Raw genomic sequence first — 25129 nt, 5'->3', positions numbered from 1 at the left:
TCGAGGCGAATGATCTTTAAAAGCAATCAATGTCACATCCTTTGTTAAAGTGCTAAGATAAAAAAAAGAAGGAAATTTTTAATATTTAATGGAGCATACATAGCCATTCCATTCGAACAAAACCTGCCTAGCATTGTCCATAGAGCTAATAGCTTCATCACACCCTCCGAACAATCCACACCACCAAAATTTCCGCACTGTGCTCTCGTGATAAAAAAGATTGCTCTCGACAGACAGCCTCTGGTGATGATGATATGGCATTACGAATCAATCAAAAGGTGCTTCTCTGCCACATCGGGTGTTCCGTGCAACATAATAAGCCACTCAGCTGTTCATTTCATTGCCTGGTCACCAGCGGACAAAACTTCATCCATGGCAGCAAAGTGGGGCCAGGTTTTTCTACTTTTCTCATTTCTTCTACTTTCCTGCCATACGAAAAATGTAATATGAGCAATAAATTTATACTATAATTTATACATTTTTCGATTAAAAAAAGAAGACAACCCCTATAACAAATGTATACATTTTTCGCAGCATTTCCCTTTCAAGAACTAACCAGAATAAATAATTCGAAAATAAAAAATGTGCCACTGAAGTAGCCCTAAGTAGCAGAGAATTGAAGGCGTAAACAGAAAAGATACCTCATATTTCTGAACCAGTGATGCCCAGAGAGACTTGCATTGTGCGGGACTACGATTTATTCCATCGTTTAACATATCAGTTGATATCTCTTCCCAGAGAACCATTCTCGCTTTAGCACTCCGGAATTTGCTATCCAATCCAGCACGTAATATTATCAGTCTTTGCACCTCCTCAGGCTTCCACTTATTACGCTTTGCAGATTTCTTAGCATTTAACAATCTGTTAGGCCCCTTGCTGCCAGGTGTTCCGTTTTTATCAACACCCATATTCTCTTCCAAACCACAGTCACTAGCTGTTGTCTGTTGGACAGAAGAAGATGCTTTGACAAGTTCAACAATATCATCTGGTTCTTGGGATGCATGAGAAGATAATTCATCTTGGTCAGAGTTTTTAGTTGCAACCTCAGGCATCGTTTGATCAGCATCAAAACTCTCGCCTACAAAAACAGAGATCAAATAGTGTCAGAAGTCTAAGGTATACAACAAACATAAAATTTATGGATGACATGGATAAGAACAACATAAGCCCATATATCAAGCAGTAAATCTACTGACTAAGCTATTAACTAAAGCTGCTAAAAGAATATTATATATTCCTAAACAACTAAGAGCTACTTATTAAAGAAACAATACATTTCTCCTCCATAATCTCCTTACTATTCTTATCCACAGCAAAAAAAGCCAGATTACTAGTCTATGAGCAAATGGTACCTTCAGAAGAGTCCATTTCTATGTTGTTCACATCGATGGCAGAATCCCCAACTTCATCAAGCTGCCTGCTTGAAGGCAAAGAATCACTATATTCATTGAACTGTCTACTTGAATGCTTTGTTGCACGCATATTGAATGCCTGAGCAGCAGCAGAGAGCCCAAAACTACCACGAGATTTTCCAGATAATCGAGTCTTCAATTCTTCAGTTACAACTCCAGTGGTGTTCTCCACTGCAATTGCAATGACATCAGGCCTTTTGCTGCTGTATTTCCTAACGATCTTCCTTAATACTTCAGATACGATTCGTTCCATGTGAGCCAGCGGACAATTCACAGGACAGCTTGAGAGTGCAGCGTGTGCAGCTTTATACAGAGCATCCAGAAGCTTTCCTCTATCTAGCCATAAACAACGCGTGGTGATTCTTATTTTTCCTTTTAAACATGCTTGTGATGAACCATTTACAGCTTGAGGGCGCAAAATCTCCATGCTGGTAAAATAAGAATAAGCAATCGTTGAGAATTATTATCCTTAACAGTTCTGAATAATTATTACTCGATAAAAAGAATATAAAAGATCGTTCAGCATAGAAGACAACAGAAATAAAATAATATCTTAAACTTGATTGTTCAGACATGGTTGCGACACATCAATTCTCAATTAAAGAGAACTTGAAATGCATGAAATTTAAATCAAAACAGAAGAATGGAATGACCATAGATCGAACAATGAAAGGCAATGAAACAAACATATTGTTACATATTCTAATTTACAACACAAGATGTTTCTTTCCTGATCCATCATGTTGCTGTAGATAGAATCATATACATGAAACCAAATAAGAAAAAGAAAGAATGAACAGCTGGAGATCTAGAATATAAGTATTGCTTTACCTTTCTATTCTCATGGGAATGCAAGAACATGGTCGATATGGACTCTGTCCACTAATGTGTACAATACACAACTTTTTACAGTGGAAATGAATAAGCTTCACTATAAATAGAACAAAAACTATAAAGTGAAAATGAAGTCCAGTTTTCTATTTAAACCAATGAAATCTAGAATCTCCAAGAAAATGTGGCATCAGATAGTACCCTGCAGTGTATAAACTTTACAGACAACAAATTTATATTCTTTAAGGAATTTGAATGAATATGTCAGAATATGCATATTTAACAGTCTTATACTATCAAATATCACAGTAACTAAACCAATAATATCTATTTTCATCTGTAAAAACAGACTTGGTTAAAAAATATCTAAAATAATGTGTTAAAATTCAAAATATATCCAGTACCTGACAACTATAATACCATCAGATGCAATTCTTAACCTCTCATCAATACAAAGTTCAGCTGACGTTCCAAATGCTTTATCACCATCACTATACATCAACTGCCATGGATGATTATGTGTTACAAACGAATCAACATCACAAAACAGCAAAGAACAATTGACAATCAAACCTCTAATGCCTCCTTTCCTAGTGAAGAAAACCCATTGGACAGAACTCTCCTGTTCCGGAGATGTGAAACACCAAGCATCTCTCCGTTCTTTATTACCTGCAATCAAAAAGAACTGCTAATGCATAAGGTTCACGCCAAGCTTACGTGATAAAATAACACAAAAGCACAATTGTATATGTGATAAAGAAAATCTTGGTGTATTTCATCTTGAATGAGACCCACCCACACCTTTTTCCATCTTAAACAGACTTGCCCTCTTTTTTTTATTGTCCTTATCTGATCCAATAAATTTACATGTTAATACATAACTATTTGCTATGGTTTACAAAACTTGATCCAGAATAATTGCCCATAGAATCTAAACACCAACCCTCTCACCATCTCAACTTTTCCCCTTCACCATAAACCAAAACCTAATGATTACTTTATGTGCAAGAAATCTGAGTTACTAAAAAACTCTATCAAATAGAAACCTTCAAATGATATAAGCAGAGAAATGGCCTGTAATTTCCAAAATTAAGTATGATAAAATGGCTCCCCACAACAGACCTTGAACATCAGCACAAATCTAGACGGCTCTGAAACATTAAATTAGAGATGGTCTTTCTGTAAATTGTGGCAAGTTATAACAAGATTAATCTCAACCTGGAAAACAAAGGGAACTACATTGCCTTCTAACAATCCTGCACAATACCAAGTTGACTAGGTTGGTATGGGTCAGTACAGTAATGGAGGGAAGGCAGTAAAGGCACGAGGATTTACATACCGACATTGATAGCAACGGCAGCAGTGAAGAAGAGGATAGGCAACAAAAGAATCAAGAAAGATGACTATTTGAGGTTTGTATTTGGGGTTATATGATCAGATAAAGGTAGCATATGGCAGGCTTTCTGACTGGTACAGCTCAGTACCAATAAGATTACAGGGCAGTGTGCTCATATTGAAACAGAGTGCAATTTGCTTGGTCCATGTACTGGTTGGCCATCAAACTGATATATGTTAGTCCATATTGACCAATATGTTCAAGATTTGATTCCATTGCCCCACCCAACAGACATAAGTTATGGGCAGAGATAGGTACCATGCATCACTCACTTAAAACAAACAAATTTAATTGTTGGATTAATAAAATAATCTTTAGCCATTGGCTACCCAAAATGTAAATTTGTGTGAGCTAGTAGTCAGTTCTTTGCTATGCAAAATAGAGACGTTACCATGTTTTAGATACTCCACAATGTGCAACCGAGCTGACATCTATTTTGATTGGAACTAATGATCTTGGAATCATGTCAGCAATTTAACTAGTTGACATGAAAAGAAACACCTAAATGACTAAGTAATATGAAAAATTGGATTCGTGCCAGTGATTGAAAAAGGCGCTCGGGCGCTCGCCTAGGCGCTCGGGCGAGGCGAGGCGAGGCTCGAGCGCCTCGCTAATCTCCCATGCGGCGCGCTTCAAACAGGCGCCGCCTGGGCGCTCGCCCGAGCCCAAGCGCCGGATGCTTCGGGCGAGCGCCTGGGTAAACTAAGGCGACCGAACCAGGATTTTAGGTCTGCTTCGGTCCTGGTTCGGTTGGTTAGTTGGTTCAATTAAACCAACTAAATCGATATAACCCTTACCCAACCCTAACCCGCAGCCGCTGCCACTCCCGATCTCGCTGCTGTCGCTGCTTGCAAACGCTGTCGCTGCTCGCAAACGCTGCCTCTGTCGCCGCTCGCGCCTCCCGCTGCTCGTCGCTCCTTCTCCCGCTGTCGCTGCTCGCAAACGCTGCCTCTGTCGCCGCTCGCGCCTCTCGCTGCTCGCCACTCCTGCTCCCGCTGCTCGCCGCTATCGCTGCTCGCAAACGCTGTCGCTGTCGCTGTCGCCGCTCGCGCCTCCCGCTGCTCGTCACTCCCGCTCCCTTTCCCGCTGCTGCCGCTGCTTCCTTGTTTCTCAGTCAGCAGGCTCAGTATACAGTATACTGTTAATATTAAGTTTATTTGAAATGATTACTTTTCGATACTGTTAATAGATTTTCTTAATTTAATAACATATTTTTATTTAAAATTTTAAATAATTATATTTATTAATTATATTATATATTTTTATATTTTAGCGTCTCGCTTCGCTCGGGCGAGCGCCTAGCGCCTCAGACGTTTTTGAACCTTAGTGCCTTTTGGCACCTAGCGCTTTTTAAATCACTGATTTGTGTAGGGAAATTTTAGAGAATCCACCACAATTTTAATATCTCTGCTGGTAGCTGATTGTGTACAAAATTTGTTATCTTCCAGGCTAGACAATTTTACATTGAGACTGCCAGGAAAACATATAATTTGAAGTTTGAACATTGAACAGATAACACAAATTAAATAAAAAAATTCAAAATGACAAATAACTATCAACATACATGTTCAGGCTGGAAATAGGGCATTAATTTTTTTTTCCAAGTGACAAAAATCATAACCAAACCACACTAACAACTACATGTTCTACGAAATATTTAACTAGTGAAGAAAATAGTAGAAATAATGATGATCTAAGGCACAGATTCTTGGTCAAATCATTCAAGTAATAAATGACTTACAGCAGTATGCCGTATCCCAGTGGATCTTCCAAGTAATTCATGCTCTTTCAAAAACAACAGTTCCCCATGAATGGGTAGAAAATGTTGAGGTTTCACAATTTTAAGAACTTCCTCCTACAAAATTTAATAAGATTACATTTCTGTTTAGATTCATCTTGTAAGTTGAACATTTACGTGGAAGGCTGAATAACAGTCCAACCTAAATAATATGAAAAGTTACAAATAAGTGTCAAAGAAAGAAAAATAATGCAGATACCAATTCTCCACGGTAAGCATGGCCAGATGTATGCAATCCAGCATTTTTGCCCATTATGATCGTTGGACCAAGGTCTGATATGCGGTTTAGCATCTTCATCACTCGAGTCTCATTTCCAGGAATTACCTATAACAAGAAAACCATGTCCAATCTATTAATAAAACCATAAACAATGACATTATGTCACAAATATAATGCTGTTAAAAATCAGGCAGCAAGGCAATTTGGGAAACAGATAAGAACAAAACAATAAAGTATAAAATTGGAGTTTCCAAGTGCAAGAAGACAATGACCAAAAATATGGAAACAAAAGGCATGGTAGTATCCAAGAAATTGATTATTACCTTAGCAGAATACAAAACAACATCATCTTTTCCCAGTTTTAGAGAATGGCTGCTACCAAAGGATGCAAGATTTAATGCAGCTCTTGGTTCTGCCTGACACAATGATCAACGCATTTGCATGCTATTGTAAATTTGTGATGATCTTTGTGGACAATACATTTAATTATATTGTTGTGACAGCATCACACAAAATTTCATGTCCCCAGATAGACAGCAAGAACATCTTACTTGAGAACCAGTTGTCACAATCAACAAATCTTTTGGGGCATAAGCATCAATATCCTCTACTTTCACCTACAAAAAGTTTGCCACATTGTTAAGCAGAGAATATATTACACAAAAAATAGCCATATAGAAAGAAAAGATGAGAAAAATGTATCCTCTTGAGTTCTCATTTTTTGACCTCTTTCAGAACATGGAATAAGAAAATTGAAAAAGTTAAGACATGCTAATAACATTTTCCTTACCAAAATGGAAGGATCAATTGGAGCCTTTCCATCCTTGAAAGCGGCATCTAAATAAGTTCTCAGAGACATACCAACTAATACCTGTTGATTAATCATAACTCTCAAAGTATCCAAAATGATTGTGTACCATGTAGTCAGAGAACATTGTCTATCAGGAAAACAATCAAAAGAGCTAAAGAATTTGAAGCAGCTTACCATTTTTCGTCCAGTTAAATCAGCAGCAGCTTTGACACTTCCAAGACGATGTATGTTAGAAGCAAATTGTGTAGTTATAACCCTTCCTTTTGCCTCTGAAATGCGTCGCAGTAATGCATCTGCTACAGCTGCTTCACTGACAGATCTTCCAGGTGACAGAACATTGGTTGAGTCACTCATCATCTGTAAAGGAGTCAACAATTTCAGCTCTTTATCCTCCATTCCAGACTTGTGAAAAAATTCAAAACAATAAGAAAAGGCACGTCGAACAAATAAAACAAACAATGAATAAACACGTCCAGAAGAAATAACATTTTTACTAATGAAACAACAGACTATCAAATCCTCGGGATGGAAGAAAAGAACTTATTATATTACAATCATCCTAAGCTTGAGACAGGCCTTACGTCATACACCATAAGTCACTAGCATATTCAAAAGATCCACATGGAACCTCCTCGAGCATCAATGCTTGGATCTATCAAAAACTATGTTAACACTAAAGGCTGTGGTATATAGATAAGGCTAATGGCATGAATAAAAAAAGCATGATTGGGGATTGCTTCATTTGTGAATGCCAGGTAAGAAAATGCAAGTTGACATAGTTCCATTAGATATTTAACTTATAAGACTGTTGAACTCTTTAAGAGAACAAAAGCTAATCCATATAAAAGTAATTACCTGTTCCAACAAAGAAAAAGCATGCATCTATATCATGTTACAACATGGTAAAAGAATGAGAATGATGTCACCAACTCTATGGACTGAAGCAAGCACGAAGATAGAGGCCATCAAGAGAGTACATGAAACTATTTGACTAAGATATTCAGCTTGAATTTATGAAAGTAGAAGGAAAGTTTTAGAAAGATTATTTATGTGGAAATGAAGGATGAATGCCTGACTGATCTCTGACAAATAACAGAAGTTGACCCATGTGATCAGATGATTGTATCTGAGAACATAACTTCTCCCCTCTCTGTACTCTCTTCTTTTACAAATACAGTATTCATGACGTTATAAATTTTCTGATGTTGAGACTGTTATTGAGAGTAAAAATGAATATTGACCCCCAAAAAGTCATTTTCATTATAACAAGAAAATATAAATGAAGGAAAAAAAAGATTCCTCTTTAATAACAGTACAGCTTTCAACATCTCACTCCTTCCACTAGAATCTGAGGTCCATAATCCATTATAGATGCCAAGTAATGGATAGGTCACACCTTCATTTACAAGATGATCTAAGTACTAGGGTTAGTGGTTGGTGAACACTTAAGCGAAAGAAGACCAAGGGAGGCCAAGACAAGCAACATAAAACTATGACGTGACAGGACGTCTTCTGAAGAGAAGACAAAATACAAGGATGAACATAAACAAAAGATCAGTTTTTGTTACTTTGTTCAACACCAAATGAATCATTCAGGGGGATACAGTCAATTAAATGAGATACGATAAAGAACAAATGACAAAATCTCAACTTCCTCTTGTTTTTTTTTTTTTTTGTTGCATCTCCTCCAGCGATCCTGAACTCCTTACACATTAGCTTTGAGATCAAGCCTTAGTTCTTTGACAAGGGAGATAAACCACAAAGACCAGAGTAGCCCAGTCATCAAAAAATTCCAAAAACTAGTGCTCACAGATAATCATTTCAATAAACAGATAGAGAACATTCACCTGGGCCTTACCAATAGAACCATACACCTCCCGTTCCATTTGGATTATTCAAAAAATATATTCAAGCCAAATATTAGCACAATGGTAGGATATGCTAATCGTGCTTGTTATTTGATGGGTTGCAAGATATCTAAACCAATAATGCATTTTTCTTTTTTTCAAGTTAAGTGTATATGTATGTATCTCCCTCCAACATTAGTGATTTTTGTGTGTCCCCTCTAAATTTAAGTGTGTGTATGCACTCACACACACACTCTGCAGTCTGCACAACTCAAAAGCTTATGGGTATGTCATTGTACTTGATCTATGGCAGTTGAATGTCTTCAATCAATATCAATGTACCAAAAAAAATTGCATATATATTCCTCCTAAATTTGTTTTTTTTTTTTTGTATTTCTGCCTATAATTTAAGTCTAAAAAGATGAAAAATAATCAGTGAGAGTGACAAGGGGCATTGTAGGATAAAATAATTTTCAAAATTACCGGTAAGAGGAGAATTGATCAGTAATAACTAACCTGACTTTATTGGATGAATGCTAAGAGGAGTGGCATACATGGAGAATTGAATATTTGAAGTGATATATGCATAAATATTAATATATTCAATACTATATTAAAATTTGGAAGGGCAAATATGCTATTTCCAAACTATCAATGGATAGATACATAAAACTTCTACTTATTTGGCAAAAAACTCCACTGCCTGCAACAGACAGCATTTAACAGCATCTTAATTTTAATCGACTCACACAATCTGTCAAGCAAATCGACACTAGATAAAAACTTCCATTTATATTCAATTGTAAAAGTTCAAAAGGACCTTCAAAGTTCAAACATCCATTTTCCGTGGCAGAATCCACTAGATGTGCACCTTTTCCCTTCTCCAAATTCTGGATCTCAACTTTATATCTGTTCAACTTCATTTGTTATCTCATGTTCAGGTTAGGTCTGATAGCTAACGTGTTGTGGCATTGGCAGTTGGCACCATATATCTTGAAGCTGGTCAAGCTTCTACCCAGTCAGTTCAAGGTACTAGTTACCCACTATCAAATTACAACTTGAAAATTACACACTTTAACATTGCAGTTAGTATATCATAATCATCATAGAACACTTGTCACACTTGGCAATATATCAACTAATTAGCATTACAAGAATTCTAGTGGTAGAGTTTTTTTTTTTTTGTGTCTGTGTGCGTGTGTGTGCAAAGGGTAAATAACGAAGACGAGATTCGAGCCTAGAACCTTGAGATAAATTATCAAAGTTTTACCGGATAAACTAGCAAAATCTTTAGTGGTAGAGATTTTATGTTATGTTACTTCAAACTTCAAAGTTCAAACATCAAAAGAAATTCAGCAAATAAATAACAGAATTTTTGTCTAAACAGCTCTTCTAAAACATAAGTGGCCACACATTTCACTGTTGAACAAGAAACAATAATCAGATTACACCATATTGGGCTTCATAAAGTAAAGTGTTTATAAAGTATCCAACAGAAAAAAAAAAATTATCCACAGATAAAAATAATAATGTACATGAATGAAACTTTCTGCCAGACAAACAGAATCTAGGATCAATATCTTTAAATAAAAGTTGGACAAAGGGGGGAGGGTAACTAACAATCAGAATTGTAGAAGTCCAATATTATGAATAAAACTTACCAAAGTCACCCCTTCTTTGGAAAGTTGCTCCAAAGCAACACGGTCGAAAACTTTGCCATCTAGTGGTGACTCATCAATCTACAAAAGCACTTGTTATACTTGAGCCATTAGAAGGAAAACAAGCTGATAGAGGCATGACAAGAAAAACAGAAATATTACCTTCCAGTCACCAGTATGAAAAATAGTACCATCACTGCAGCGGAGCACCAACCCACAGCAATCAGGGATTGAATGGGTTACTCGGATGGGCTCCACTTCAAATGGACCAGCATGGAACTTCTTTCGAACTTTAAATTCCTTAAGCCTGGATGGAACAAAAATCCCAAACTCCTTCAAACGTCTCTTGATCAGCTGTCCACAAATAGCACAAAGCTCATTGAACTAAATGTCAAATGGATACTAGAAAGAGATCTTTTCAGAATAAGAAAAATTCAGACTGGGAATATAGTGACAGAAGAAATCGCATGGACATCATAGAGAATTTACTCATTTCACTCAAAAAAGAAGGTAAAGGCATAATCACCTAATGTAATACATTGCCTAAGGATTGCAATTGTTGGATAGGTCCGAAAACTACAACCTTGCCTTGCCAAGATGTAACAAATATTTCCCACCCACCAATTCTTGTTACTAAAGAAAAAAATGGAGAAAACAATTCTAGAAAGTAGAAACCCAAGCAAAAGAAAGGAGGTGGGAAAAGAACTAAGTTTTTTCAACACATCATCATGATTCACAAGTCTCTTCCTTTATATAGCAATTATTTACTTCTTTGCCAAGTTATCAGCTCCTAAACCATGCTTGAGTCAATAACAAAGCTATGCTGACTTCTACTTTGGCGAACCCCTGTTTGCAATCAGGTTAACTTGTTGCACCCAAAGAGGTCCAGGTAATTTTTTTCCATTCCCATAAGATTAGGACCAAAGAATCTTGATGTCCAATTTATTATAAATTTCCTAAGCATAAAGAAACCCTTTACAGTGTAAACCATGACAATAATTAAAACATGTTCACTACAAAGATATGCTGCCTACCTCCATTGTAAAGGATGAAGCAAAAATTGGAGTGTGGGAGTCCAGAGCTGGTATAACCTGTAAACATGCTCCAAAAAAGCAGAAACAATCAGAGCAGCAGAACTAAATAAGTAGCATGTCCACATGATCTAGACAACTTTTGCAAGACAGAAAAGTTCATATAGCAAATTACACAATACAGACAAAGGATTATCTCCAAAGAACCAACCGTATATGAAAAATTGGAAACAGAGCAATTTTTTGGAGTTGAAATATTTCAAGCTGCAGAAAAAAACAATTTCGATAAAATGAAGTATAAGCATAATTTCTACTACAAAAAGCTATCTTGCTATGCTATCCACTCATACGAAGTCAGTATCTTCTGAGCAGAAAACAGAACTGCAGTTCAGCAAAACTAAGTGGATTGGAAACACAGGAAAAATTGTATTGGGGCTTTAGTATGACTCTTTTCTAGGTTTAGCATTAAATCGTGGTAAATCAAAATAAAACATTCCTGTTTTTCTCTTATTTTAAATAAATTTTCATCATATTTTTTTCTATTGCAATAAAATTGTCTAGATTTAGTGTATCTGGGATGCATGGTTTAGAAGCACTTCATACTTTGCTGTCCAGAACTCCAGTCTAAGGATGTATGTAGCTGCTGAATATCTAACCAACTTAAGAAAAGTTCTTGGACATTCTTTTCAAAGAGAAAGTTTGACCTATTTTTTAAGAGTAGAGTGGCCTGAGGTGGCATGCATCTTTTTTGAGCTTTTTTTTACTTCAAAAATAAATCTTCGAGGTTAGTAAAGTAATTTTGCTTATTTTAGGTTCGTCTTATTAGTATCTGGAATCAAACTTTGTGTTTTATGTCTGGATTTTAGCTAATAAGTTGTCGATGGAAAGGACACTTTCGTTCCAGAACAAGCAGGAAACTAAAGTGGGATACTATTGCCAAATGAGATAGGAAAACTGTGGGATACTAAAGTGCGCCACCCAGATTGAAAATAAGTATGTGGTTTGTTACATAATCTTTTAACTCTATGTTTGTTTCCAAGAAAATAAGAAACGAAAGTCCACCAGGAATACAACTGCAAAAGATAATCAAGGAAGAAAAACGTAAAGAGAAGCCTTGAGTAAAATTTCACTATCCATGATTTTTTCCTCCCATGAAGGTAAAGTGATATTTCAAGGAAAATCATCTACCCATTCCTTTTTCCTTGGTTTTCTGCACCAACCAAATTCTCTGCAACAAGTCAATGTGGCCGACCACAAAATAGTTGAGACATTACTACCGGTTGATGGTTTTTATCATTGATCTTTCTACAACAAGCAAACAACAAAAGATCTTCACTTTCTCTTCCCTTTCTTTTTATTTTCTTCTCATTTTTACATATTTTTTTAATCGCTTTCACTCTCTTTGGGAGGAAGATAATAGTCCTAGATGAGAGAAAAACCACTAACCAATCGGTTCTTTAACTGATAAATATAGTAGTTTGATTTTATTCCTTTTCTTTATTTCTGAGATTAACGCTCACCTAGATGAGATGTGACACCACTTACAAAAGATACATTGGTTTTATTTGATTTTTTCAGCAACCCACGAACACTTTCTGTTTCTGTAAGACTACTGGCCTGGTTCATTATCTATTTCTTATCCCTCTCGTATTCTACTCTTCATACTGTTCGGCATTTGATTATCACAGCAACAACAGAAAGCTTTCTTCTTTAACAGTCGTCTATATTTTGTGCCAATACCCCTGTTGCAGCATAAACTTTCGAGTCTTGTTCTGAGGAATTCTCTCTTTAGTCTGCTGAAGAATTTATTTGTTCCCAATTAGACTATCACAAACATAGGTGCCATTAAATCAGGCTCAAACCCAAAAATTTAAAGTTGGGAAAAAATCAAAGTACATCCAAAGTTGTTGTTGGATCTACTTATTTTGGAATATGTATCTTACTAAATTTAACCCAGGCAAACACTTCCAAATGAATCGACTAACTCAAAGGCACAACTTTGGCTAATTACTGCCTGGAATTACTCAAAATCCAGCAGAATCATTGGCCATAGAGACATCATTGGTAGTATCATTTTTGGACATTTTCCTGTTTGATTCTCTTAACTAACTCTGAAAAGATGGCAGAGGTGATCCGAAAAAGAAAAGGCACATGATAAGAAATTTACAGAAGCATCGCAAAAGATGGAAGACCAAGTAAAAAAATATTACTTGACCTTAAAAAGGCATTCTCAAACTCACGTGGAAAAGGTGTGAAAGCCAATGATTTATAACAATTTCCACACAGAATTTTAAATTTTTGCAAATAAAATAATGGGTTACAATTACCAGATCTATTGAAATTCAAACAAATTCCATTGAATGCATGGTGAGAGAACCACATTAGCACCCACATAATGTAAGAGCTTCAAGCAGAAGATAGAAAACTTTACCCAAGGCAACGCACCGATGTGATCCTCATGGCCATGCGTTATAACAAGTGCTTCAATTTTATGGCTCCATCTTTTGATAAATGTTGTATCAGGTACAATCTTCTGGACTCCAAACTCATCATAACTGATATGCATATAGGACATAATTAAAATGAAACCATTTAGAATGCAAGAGAAAATGTACACAAGAGTATGCAAGTCATATAAAAGATTAAAAGAAAATGGCAAGAAGCACATGTGGACCAGTAAATGCAATGGTGATAGCACAAAGAAAAGAAACGTCTGAACTGAATGCACATGCCACCACCAAGTAACAATAGCTAGGTAGCACACATAAAATGAGGGAGAACCCATGAACTTTATCGTAAATTGAATATAAGAAATGTCATGCCTACATACCAAAATATGAAGCGAGAAAAGACAAGCATAAACAGACCATGAGAGAGAGAGAGAGAGAGAGAGAGAGAGAGAGAGAGACTGTTTGCCTAGTTACTTTTATCCTGAATGAAACAAAAGAAAAACCTATAATTATAACCTATAATTATAAGTGTCATGGTTCTAAAGATCACAAACATCCAATACTAGCCAACAGTTATAGGGGTTTCAAGACTGCACAACTCCAGACATATTTAAAAAGTTACTGATTACCAAAATTACTAATGATGCAGTTTAATTTCTGCACATACTCTGGGAACATGATGCCTGCATCAATTAAGATATAACGGTCAAAGTTGCCTACGAGCATGCAATTCATTCCAATTTCACCCAGACCACCTATTGGAAGAACACGGAGTGGTGGGCCATCTAATCCTTCATAAAACTGTTCAAGTTTGCGCTGCACAGAGTCTTCCATACTTTTCCCTGCTCCATCGGTCCTTCTAGATCTTCTACGTGGTGCTTTTGAATCTCGGGCACCTATCAATACAAAGAAAAAAAATTCAAAATAAAACCCAAAATATGATATATGACATGAGAAGGAAAAGAAAAATAAATTAAACTGAAAAAATGGTTAAAGAAAATCACAAAATGATTCTAATCAATTAAACTTCTTTTCTTTAACTTCCAAAGTGAAGGTCATATGAATAACGCTACACGAAAAGAACAAAGGGTTTGAGTTTTTAAATTAGCAAATTTTGGTTAGATGAGAAAGAAAAGAAGCCAACCAGCAAGAAATTGACAAAATGATTCTAAGCAATTAAACTTCTTTTCTTTAACTTCAAAGTGAAGATCATATGAATAACGCTACAAGAAAAGAACAAAGGGTTTGAGTTTTTAATTAGCAAATTTTGGTTAGATGAGAAAGAAAAGAAGCCAACAAGCAAGAGATGCATTGACGCATCGACAATGATCATAGCTTTTCAAAACAAATATTGTCAAGAAACGAATTGGTCACACAATAAATTCAAGAAAACACCCCAAGGTCCCTTTACCTAGCAGCTATTGATTCACGAAACCGTTTCAAAGGGCAAATGCCATAGGTAGAGATGGCATCAAAGTGTTGCTTCGAGAAACAACATCTAAAACCCTGAGCACGCAGTAGTTCCACAAAGATGAGAATGGAAAGAAGCCAACCAGCAAGAGATGCATCAAAGCATCGACAAAGATCACAGATATTTGAATCCCAAGAAATGAATTGGTCACACAAGAAACTCAAGAGAACACCCCAGAGTCACCATATTTAGCAGATATTGCTTCAAGAAATCGTTTCGAAGGGAAAATGCCAAATGTATACAGACACAGGAAGAGAAAAAAGGATTTAAGTTTTCGAATTAGCAGCATGTTACTTTGGAAACAACATCTCGAACCCTAAGCACGCAGTGGTTCGACAAAGACGAGAACGGAAAGAAGCCAACCAGCAAGAAATGCATCGAACCATCGACGAAGATCATAGCTGATAGAGACAAATATTGCCAGGAAACGAATTGGTCACGCAAGAAATTCGATAAATTCACCAGAAACTATTGATTAAAGAAATCGTTCCAAAACTTTCCCCATTGTTTCCTGGATGAAAACTCGATCACTAGCCAAGTCCAACAAAGGAGGGAACCCTCCACGCCTGTTAATTCAAGAAACCAAGCCATACAAGGGGAAACAAGAACGCGAACCTGCGACCGGGGGAGGAGATCCAAGGGAGCACCACACGGCGGTTCTTGGAATCTTGGGCCGCCGGGAGAGGCCGCAGGGGCAGAGAGAGGGGAAGGCAGAGAGAGAAATCATGTGGTCCCCCGCCGAGAAAGAACCGGGGAGGACTCGAAACCCTACAACAGCGCCGGGGAGAGGTCGCCGCCTCGGACTGGGGAGGAGCGAGGAAATGGGAGCGAGCAGAGGAGGAAGTGACCCTTCTTCGCCGCGGACGGGTGCGGAGCGGAAATATCTCCTTATCGACTTTGGTTGATAGTAGGGAAATCTGCTTTGAGATTCGTGTTACACGATATCCTAGCCACTTATGCTTGGCTTTGCGGGGACTTATGCTTTGAGAGTCGTGTTACAGGTTATCCGTCGGCCGCTGTGCTTCGACTCCCAGGGTTTATAGGCGATTCAGCTTCAAGATTCGTGTTGCACGAAATCCGCTGTCAACTTATGCTTCGGCTAAGTGGGGTTTATTGTTGATTCTGCTTTGAGATTTGTGTTGCACGAAACCCACGGTCCCCACACAAGGCTGCGGTAATCTTAAAGCACTATCTCGCCAACTTTTAATCTTTGAAGTAACTCCATAGTTCTTTTGAGAACATGAGACTGTCCCACATAAATAAATAAATAAATATATATATATATATATATATATATATATTCCGATGGTTTATGATCTTGCAAAATTAAAATAATAATATTAATTGAGTAGTGGTTTAGTTAACAATGAATAATATTAATAAGGCCAAGAACTAAGTTTACTTTTCTATGACCTTAATTTAAGACTTTGACATCAATCAATCTGTTTATTCATGTGAAACTATATACATTGATCTTATATTAAAAAGTCTAATTTTCATGTGAAAGTTTGACCAAAGGTGTATAGTATCCTACTCTCCAATCCTACTTCATTTTGGATGGATTAGCAATAATTTCGTAAATAATCTCGTTTGATTTCGATTTCAAATATTATTATGTTTCGAGGATTATCCGTAACACGATTCTCTTGAATACTTAATAGAAATTTCATCGAGGATTATCCGTAACATAATTTTGAGGATTTTTAATATTCTCATGAATTCCGATAGCGCTTTTGAATCACAAAATTCTCTTACCATAAATAATTAAATATCATTGGCATAAGCATACCTAATATAAATTCCAAGGTGATGATAGGAGCTATATTAAATTATATTTAAGCATCATTTAATGAAAAGTCAACCCAAGTTGCTTCATTGCATTGCATGGTACCCTTCTATTCCCTATGTTGGAGCTGCATGAATTAAATATGCAAGAGTTAATGCCTCCCATGCTCATGTATTCCTTCCATATGGGTCAGCCAAACCCAAGGCAACACCACCAATGGTTCTCCCAAGCAAAAACACACACACACACAAGCATATCATGAGGCTTTAGTTAATGGTTCTGCTACCTCATGAATGAAGATGAAATGTGCATAAAGATAGAAGAGTTGGTGCTCCTATCACATGAAAAAGAGTATTCAAATGCATCTAAGTGGAGGATCACTTGTTTGCCATGTTACTCATCATATGTTCCATTTGCTGTTGGACCATATCAACCAATATAATCGAGACAAATATAAATATACGAATATCAATTACACGTGAGTATGGTATCGTAAGGTACGAAGGCGTTTTATATTCTCCTTATAAATATGACTGCGGATGGATTGAACACTTCTCACCCTATACCCATGTTCTTACGTGACATATTAATACACCTAAAATTTTTATTATTTAAATTAGACCCGACGAATCTTAATCGAATCGATTACGATTCAATCAACAATCATTTCGTTCAATTGAATCAAACAAAATATTTATTAGTTCAAGAATAATAATATCTCTAGTACGCACTCAATCCCTAATAAAAAAGGTTGTTTCATTTTGTCTTTATCGGTTCTCATCTTTTTATTAGTAAATGATGATTCATCGTATGATCGACGATAGTAAATAATAAATAGTGAACATCAATAATAATTTTTTAGTATTTTTTCTCTCTTTTTTATCATTCTTTTCCCTCTTTTTACTCACTTTTTCCTCTCCCTCTTCTCGACATTCTCATTGTTTTAAAAAAAATAAATGATATAATAGGAGGATATGAAAAATCTATGAATTTTCCCTCTCGATCATATCCTCAAAACTTTAATCTCTAATATATTAATAATATATTTTTTTATTGCTTATTATTGTAATTGACCAAGTCAAGGAGACAAGTTTTGATCCATCTATGTGCTTCGATCACTTTCCAATTAAGAAGTCATCATGTGGTTTGATCCATCTATTAATCTATCAATGGACTTGTATGCTACTTACTAACTCAAGGTTTTAGGAATAGTGGTGGATGACACAAACAAAGTCTTTTCACAACCATCACTTCTTTTTGTAGGTCATACATACTTTCTATTGTCTTCACATACGATCCTTCGCAAGTATTTTTAGATTCTCCAATCCAAAACAGCATTATTCATGATTAACTTATTAATTATTTTATCATAAATTGAACCACTCAATGATCCGGAATCACCCATTTCTTCTAATCATTATGTTATTTTGCTTCCAACTTCCCTAACATGAAACATTATAGAATACGTTCACATATATGTACATATACATATATATATATATATATATATATATATATATATATATACATACATACATATATATATATATATATATATACATACATATATATATATATATATCACAATAATTGCATGATATCATGTGAGATAATAAACCATGTTTAATTATGGCGTCGAAACACGCACCTAATCTTCCCACACCCACAAGCGACGACCGCTGGTGCTTATCCGGATGAGCGGGCCCACTGCCGCGCGGTGTCCAATGAACGGTTCCAGATTGCTTAACCTTTTCGGATAAGAGGGTATACAGTGGATGTTTTGCCACGTTTTACCCTCTCGTGATTTGAGGAAGCCGTGTTCGTATCCAATCACAACGCAGGTAGGAAGGCGAGTAACACGCAACAGGTAGTAAATTTTTTTCGTTGCGGGATAGCCACCCGACCGTCCGTCACGAATCGGGCAGTTGTCGTCCGTCCGATCATCGTCAAAACTCCCCGCGTTTACCAGCGCCGAAAGAATGATCCCCGCCAAAACGAGCGACGAATAAGCTGCCACGTGTCAGGTCATGTAGGTCGGAAGAGCCGACAGCGGAAAGAGCCGTGTTCCGTAAATACCCATATATTTAGCGTAAATATCGATCGGATCAGTGGAAGACTTATGATACAAGAGCAACTACGAGGGGCACTTTTGTTTCCGCAAGACGACAACGAGGTCGGCAGGCCGCGGAACGAGGGGACAAAGGAGAGCTGATTAGAGCCGTCCGATCGGTGGATCCCGCAATCAATTGTTGATGCCGGCCGCTGGATGTTGCCTGGAAGAAGCCGAGCACAGCTGAAGCCATCCCCACGTGGTAAAACGACAATATTCTTTTCGTACCCTTTATCGATATTACCGTCTCCCGTACCGTCTTATCGTTGGATCATTTAGTGGGTCCCGATAAGATTTCGTAGATGTGAAGGTACATGAGCTAGTGTTGTTCTTAGAGGTCTATCGAGAGTTTAATTTAGTTAAGAGAGAGAGTAGAGTTGTTTAATCTACAAATATTGTACTAATAATTGCCCCTAATTATATGTAGAGAGAGACGAGAGAGAGAGGAATAGTGGATGGAATCCGTCTCGCTTTGCTCTCACTCCTCGTGCATTCAATGAAGGAACCCTCTTCCTAATTAACGAGGTGGAGGCGCTGAGATCTCAATCTTCTTGTCGCGGAATGCGTCCTGTCATCTGAATTATCGTTTCCAGCGCTAGCGATTGGGACGTGGCTGTTCTTTCGGTACGTCTTTGATCGATTCACGGGATGTGAATGTTTCTCTAGGTGATTTATTTCATTCTGGAGCATCGGAGACACGGGAACTCGTGTTCTCCGGTTATTTCCAGTTGGAAAAATGCCTTTTTTTGTCCGAATTTGGATCTAGCTTTCTGTTCTCGTGTATTATTCCGTGAAGGCTTTGTCAGAAGATGGGGTTTAGGGGAGGGGTATGCTTCAGAGCTTTGTTGGCTTTGTTTGAACTTATTGTCTCTTTTCATTTCCCTCCCTATCAGTTGATTCACCCTGTCGAGGGAGAATAATGGATGCGGCCGAGGTCGAGGGGAATCTATTCGTTGCTGGCGACGCAAAGGTATTCTTTTGAATCCGCTTTCAGGTCATCTAATTTGGGATTCCTTTTAAACGAAAATGAGACTCAAAAGACCACGAATCGAGAGAAGATTTATATCATGATTGCTTGATTCTTCTTGTTTGTTGTTTTTCTTGCCCTTCTTTTGAGCGAGAAAACTCCTTTTCTTGATGGTTTCATGATTTCAAAGTTTCACACACACTGTTGCAATGCCTACAAGACAAGGCGTGTTAACGAATTAATGTCGTTTTGTTAACTTTCTGCAAAGAACATTAACAGAATATCCCTTAATTTCAACTTAAATTTGGCGATTAAACTTCGTATGTTCATATATATATATATAATTATATATATATCAGAAAATGGTGTAGTTGGAACAATTGTTTTCTCCCCGAGGTAAGTGACTTGTTCTGTGTGTAAGCAGGTACATGGAAGAATGTTTAGGGTGCTCCATGCAGTTGTTTGTAAGGTGTTGGAGATCTTTCCGTTAATAGAAGCAGCAAGACCCAGAAGTAAGTCCGGCATCCAAGCACTGTGCTCCTTGCATGTTGCTCTTGAGAAAGCCAAATGCCTACTTCAGCATTGCTCAGAATGTAGCAAGCTTTACCTGGTGAGTTTTCTTTTCACATCTGCTATGTACGCCCTGCTGATCTTGATCATATGGAATTGACATGAAGATCGCCTGTTTTTCGACATTATGTACTTCTCCTGTAGGTTATGTTCTGTACTGAACATTTTTTACTTGTGGCAATAACTTCATGTTAAATTGGCAGAACAAATTTGTATGGATTAGAATTAGTGATTATCTTTGTCATTACTCGTTAGAGGATCTAATTCTCTGACGACCTTAATCTACTCAAACATTATTCATTAAGAAATAGGAATGATCAAATCCTATATCTAAGGATCTGTGCCACATTTGGAGCCTTAAACTGTACAAGCTGCTTATATGTTTGCCTAACTAATGAATTTGATCTAATTAATTGGGTTTCTTCTTTTTTTCCTCCTTCTTCCTGGTCAAAATTTAGCTTTCCTACCACGGAGCTGTTACTTTGAGAAAATAGGAACATGAAGTCTTAGGCGATATTTTCCAACAATCCATAATAAGATTGTTATGGTAGATCCTGTTTGATAGCACTGTTTTATTTTATGAATCGTTTATATTATGTATGTGTTGATCTCTTAGGCAATAACTGGAGACTCAATTGTAACAAAGTTTGAAAAGGCAAAATGTGCGCTTCAAGAAAGTCTTAGACATGTCGAAGAAATAGTCCCAGAACCTATTAGTTGTCAGGTATGCATTTACAGTTATTTGCATATCATTGTATGACAGTCTCATTGTCAAAATTTTGACTATATTTTATATCAAGAAATTTATATACTCAAACAATTGAGTTAAAAATTTGGTTTGTTAGCTTATGCGAGAACCAACAAAGTAATCACTTAGAATCTTCACTCGGTTTCTTTTATGTGGAAATGAAGCTAGCCTGATTTAGTGACACTAGGTTGATTTTGCATTTATAAAATAAACCTGATTTTAGTTTTGACTGATGGAGAAATCCTCTGTAATTGGATAAAGCTGTAGAATAATAGGCAGCATTCCACCTCTACCACCATTTAAAATTGATTTTTGGTTGTTCTAATAATAGTTGACAGCTGCTATTCTTTTTTCCTTTTTATACTCCTCAAACTTCAGGCACATGCATGCTTTTGGTGAACATTGGAGCTCACTGAATATTAACTCGGTCCTTTTACTGTTGTCAGGACATTTTACCTGGAAGCTATCATGCAATGTGTGATAGTTAGCAACAATGCTTTAGTATCAGAATATGCATATCTTGACTGAAAGATTAAAACTAGGGCAGTCTAAATGTGTGTAAAATCAGGAGACTACCTTTTTTTAGAGAAAAGTGCTTAACATTGTGCAATTTCATTTCTACTTGTGTATGTTTCATTTTGCTAAATGATTATATTCTTTTCTTGTCATGCTAGATTATTGCAATTGTTGGTGGGCTGGAGGAAACTGTGTTTGAATTGGATCAATCAGAGAAGCAGGCAGGTGAAAAAGTAATCTCGTTGCTTCAGAAAGACGGCAAATTTAAGAATAACTTGAATGACAGTGAAGAGCTTGAACTTTTCCACCAAGCTGCTTCAAGGTTGGGGATTACTTCTTCCCGAGCAGCACTGACGGAAAGAAGAGCCCTCAAAAAACTTATCGAGAGAGCTCGTGCTCAGGATGACAAGCGGAAGGAATCTATCGTATCTTACTTGTATCATCTCACGAGAAAGTACTCAAAGCTTTTCAGAAATGAGCATGCAGATGATACTGATTCTCAGGGATCAACTCCACGCTCTCCTACCGTACAAGGATTTGAAGATGACTCCAGTCCATGTAGGAATAATCACACATGCGAGAGACAGCTAACTAAGCCACACTCTTTCAATTTCAAACAAAATGGAAGAAATTCTGGGAATATGCCAGTCCCTCCTGAAGAATTCATGTGCCCCATCTCCTTGCAGCTCATGTTTGATCCTGTCATTGTTTCATCTGGACAGACCTACGAGCGCCTCTGCATTGAGAAATGGTTCAATGATGGCCATAGTACCTGTCCGAAAACCCAGCAGCAGCTATCCCATCTGTGCTCAACTCCAAATTATTGTGTTAAACGACTCATTGTTAGTTGGTGTGAACGAAATGGATTTCCCATTCCAAATGGTCCACCAGAGTCCCTGGATGTCAACTATTGGTGGTTGGCTTTCTCAAAATGTCAAGCCATCGACGCCAGTTCTTTTGGCTGTACAAGCTCTTCCAAATTGAAATGCGTCAAGGTCCTTCCTCCGGAAGAGAGTGGCATTCGAGAGGAGCTCAGAGAGAATGATGCTGAATCTTTAGACAACCACTACCACAATTGCGGATATCGAAGCTTGCTGTCAGCTCTCCATGAGGCTGAAAGTGCTCAGAAACAGTTTAGAATAGTTGAGCAGATCACGAATCTGCTGAAGGAGGATGAAGAAGCAAGGATCTTTATGGGTACTAATGGGGCTGTGGAGGTGCTTATACAGTTTTTGAGGATGGCTGTCCACAATGGTGATGAGAAGGCTCAAGAAGCTGGTGCAATGGCCCTTTTCAACCTTATGGTCAACAGCAATAGGTATTAGATCTCATGATAGTTTGCATTCCACTATCAGTGTTCATGATAGATAGGATTTTGCAGTTGGTGCCTTTTGTATTTGGCATTCAACACCAATGTTATACCTGTTCATTCCCTTGGTCATCAGTCCAACACAGCCTTAACTTTGCACATCAATTACTGCATATATGCCACATGCTTCATTATCAACTATTTTGGCTATTTTAGTCACTGTAAACTCTCATGACAAATCTTCTTCTATCAGGAACAAGGGAATGATGATAGCAGCAGGACTGATACCATTGCTGGAGCAGATGTTCTCAAATTCAGAAATGTACAAGTGTGTAGTTGCCCTGTACCTCAGCCTGTCCTGTCTCGACGAAGCCAAGCCTCTTATTGGCTCAAGTATGGCTGTTCCTTTCTTGATCCAGCTTCTACGAGACCACAACATTGAAAGAAGCTCCTGCAAGTACGATGCCCTCTACACCTTGTACAACCTCTCCACACATATGCCCAACATCCCTTCCCTCGTATCATCAGATATCATTAACAGTCTCCATCCTTTCCTCGCATTTCCTTCTGCATCTGAAGGCGTAATGTTGGCCGAAAAGGCTCTGGCCATCTTGATAAACTTAGCAGCAAGCCAAGCAGGAAGGAAGGAAATCATGTCGGCCCCAAGCATTTTCTGTGGTCTTGCGGGGGTCTTGGACTTCGGTGAGCCTGCAGAACAAGAGCAGGTTGTGTGTTGCCTATTGATGCTGTGCAGTGACGATGAGAGATGCAGCCAGATGGTCTTGCAAGAGGGGGTGATACCATCACTAATATCAATATCGGTGAGTGGAACAACCAAAGGTAAGGAGAAGGCCGAGAAGTTGTTGAAGCTGTTCCGGGAGCAGCGCCAGCAAGAGCCTTCCCCCCTGAAGCAGCAGCCACAACAGGTCGAGAAGGATGGTGGTCGTGAGACGATTGTAGAGTCCAAGACACTCTGTAAGTCAAGATCGAAGAAGTTCAGGCGGACACTGAGTTCGATATGGAAGAACACGAGTTTTTCGGTATACCGGTGCTAATGTTCTCGGTCCATTGTCATGTAAACATGCTTCTGTATCTTCTCTTTGCTTTTGTTTGTTTAAATTTCTTTATCTTCTCCTCAAGGGTAATGTGGCATTTTCCCTTTGCCTCCCTTCGTAGAAGAGATGTACAGGCTTTCTGTTCTTGTTATATGTTGCTATCTTTCCGGTAGCATACAGTATCTTGTGTTCTTCGATATGTTCCAGCGAAAAAATTGGTGATTCCTCAAGCGCAAGAAATCTACTGGGCATCATGAACAGAACCACCAGTACTGAATAAGTATCAATTTCTGCCATCAACTGCTGTTCTCTCTTCTCTGTTGCCTCCTCCTTGGTCAGAAAATTACAGGAGAAAAAGAAGAATGACAGGTAGACAGCAATTGAATATGTTATCTTAGTGAGCTCATATAAATGGAGGCAACACTTGTGGTGGTATATCATCCATGCCTGTGTTTGAGTCTCACACACATAAGACTGCAACAAGATGTTTACAATCTCCGGAATAACTTGTTGTAGAGATTAGCAAATGAAAGATTCACATATATTTGTCAGAAATGCTATCCACAATCTAAATCTCCTCTCGTTATTTACAGTGTCCACCTCAACAATCAGCAGAGCCGACAACGATTACATCGAGACTCCAATTCTCATCGTTCTTTCCACCAGAATGAAGGCATGGACAAGAACAAAGCAACCGACATCATAATCTCAACGCAAAACCTCCTACGTGATTACCATCGCCACTGCACGCCGGCGACGCTCCTCCGACACCGTCCATGGTCATAAGATGCTGCGTGGGGAAGCAGCAGTGGTCCGGGAGCAGCAGCGCCGCCCTGCTACTCCCCACCGCTTCGATCACCATCAGCACCATGTAAACCAACCCCACGGCGGCGATCCCCATCACAAGACACGCCTCCTGCGTCGGACTTCCCATGAGCACGTACAGAGAGAAGAGGGAGAGAAGGAGCAGGTGATCCAATCCCAGTTCCAGACAGATGAAGATGGAGGCGTACGTGGATGAAAGGGGAGCATGTTCCATACGCTTATATATGCATCGGAGAGCTGGGGATGCATTGAACTCGGGGAGTATTCGATGGATTCACCTGCCCACAAAGGAAGAGCAATGTTCCTGCGGTGTCTGGG

General features: G+C 38.0%; 2 protein-coding genes across 4 annotated transcripts; one reads left to right on the top strand and one right to left on the bottom strand.

Moving 5' to 3' along the window:
* Positions 1-60: 60 nt before the first annotated feature.
* Positions 61-15808, bottom strand: LOC135623815 (ribonuclease J-like). 2 transcript variants are annotated; one of them, XM_065127192.1, is made up of 17 exons: positions 15541-15808; positions 14122-14350; positions 13436-13559; positions 11008-11064; positions 10136-10327; positions 9977-10054; positions 6643-6825; positions 6448-6528; positions 6209-6274; positions 5981-6073; positions 5637-5762; positions 5381-5494; positions 2817-2912; positions 2648-2745; positions 1353-1840; positions 642-1078; positions 61-425 (listed from the first exon to the last, which is right to left on the bottom strand). In XM_065127192.1, the coding sequence occupies exons 1-17, from the start codon at positions 15650-15652 to the stop codon at positions 333-335; spliced, it is 2667 nt and encodes an 888-aa protein (XP_064983264.1). In that variant the 5' UTR covers positions 15653-15808; the 3' UTR covers positions 61-332. The 2 variants fall into 2 exon arrangements, with proteins under 2 accessions (XP_064983264.1, XP_064983265.1); XM_065127193.1 differs by lacking the exon at positions 15541-15808 and having other exon boundaries at positions 13450-13559; positions 14122-14261.
* A 3436-nt stretch (positions 15809-19244) lies between these two features.
* LOC135623814 (U-box domain-containing protein 45-like) lies at positions 19245-24421 on the top strand. Of its 2 annotated transcripts, XM_065127190.1 has the most exons (6): positions 19246-19445; positions 19715-19791; positions 20213-20398; positions 20975-21082; positions 21781-22940; positions 23185-24421. In XM_065127190.1, exons 2-6 carry the CDS (start codon positions 19741-19743, stop codon positions 23984-23986), a joined length of 2307 nt encoding a protein of 768 aa, XP_064983262.1. In that variant the 5' UTR covers positions 19246-19445; positions 19715-19740; the 3' UTR covers positions 23987-24421. The 2 variants fall into 2 exon arrangements, with proteins under 2 accessions (XP_064983263.1, XP_064983262.1); XM_065127191.1 differs by lacking the exon at positions 20975-21082 and having other exon boundaries at positions 19245-19445.
* The last annotated feature ends 708 nt before the right edge of the window (positions 24422-25129 follow it).

The sequence above is a fragment of the Musa acuminata genome, chromosome BXJ2-9, assembly GCF_036884655.1.
Source record: "Musa acuminata AAA Group cultivar baxijiao chromosome BXJ2-9, Cavendish_Baxijiao_AAA, whole genome shotgun sequence".
NCBI lineage: Eukaryota > Viridiplantae > Streptophyta > Magnoliopsida > Zingiberales > Musaceae > Musa > Musa acuminata.
Note: the sequence above shows the minus strand (reverse complement) of the source record. Positions and strands in the feature narration are given on the sequence as shown.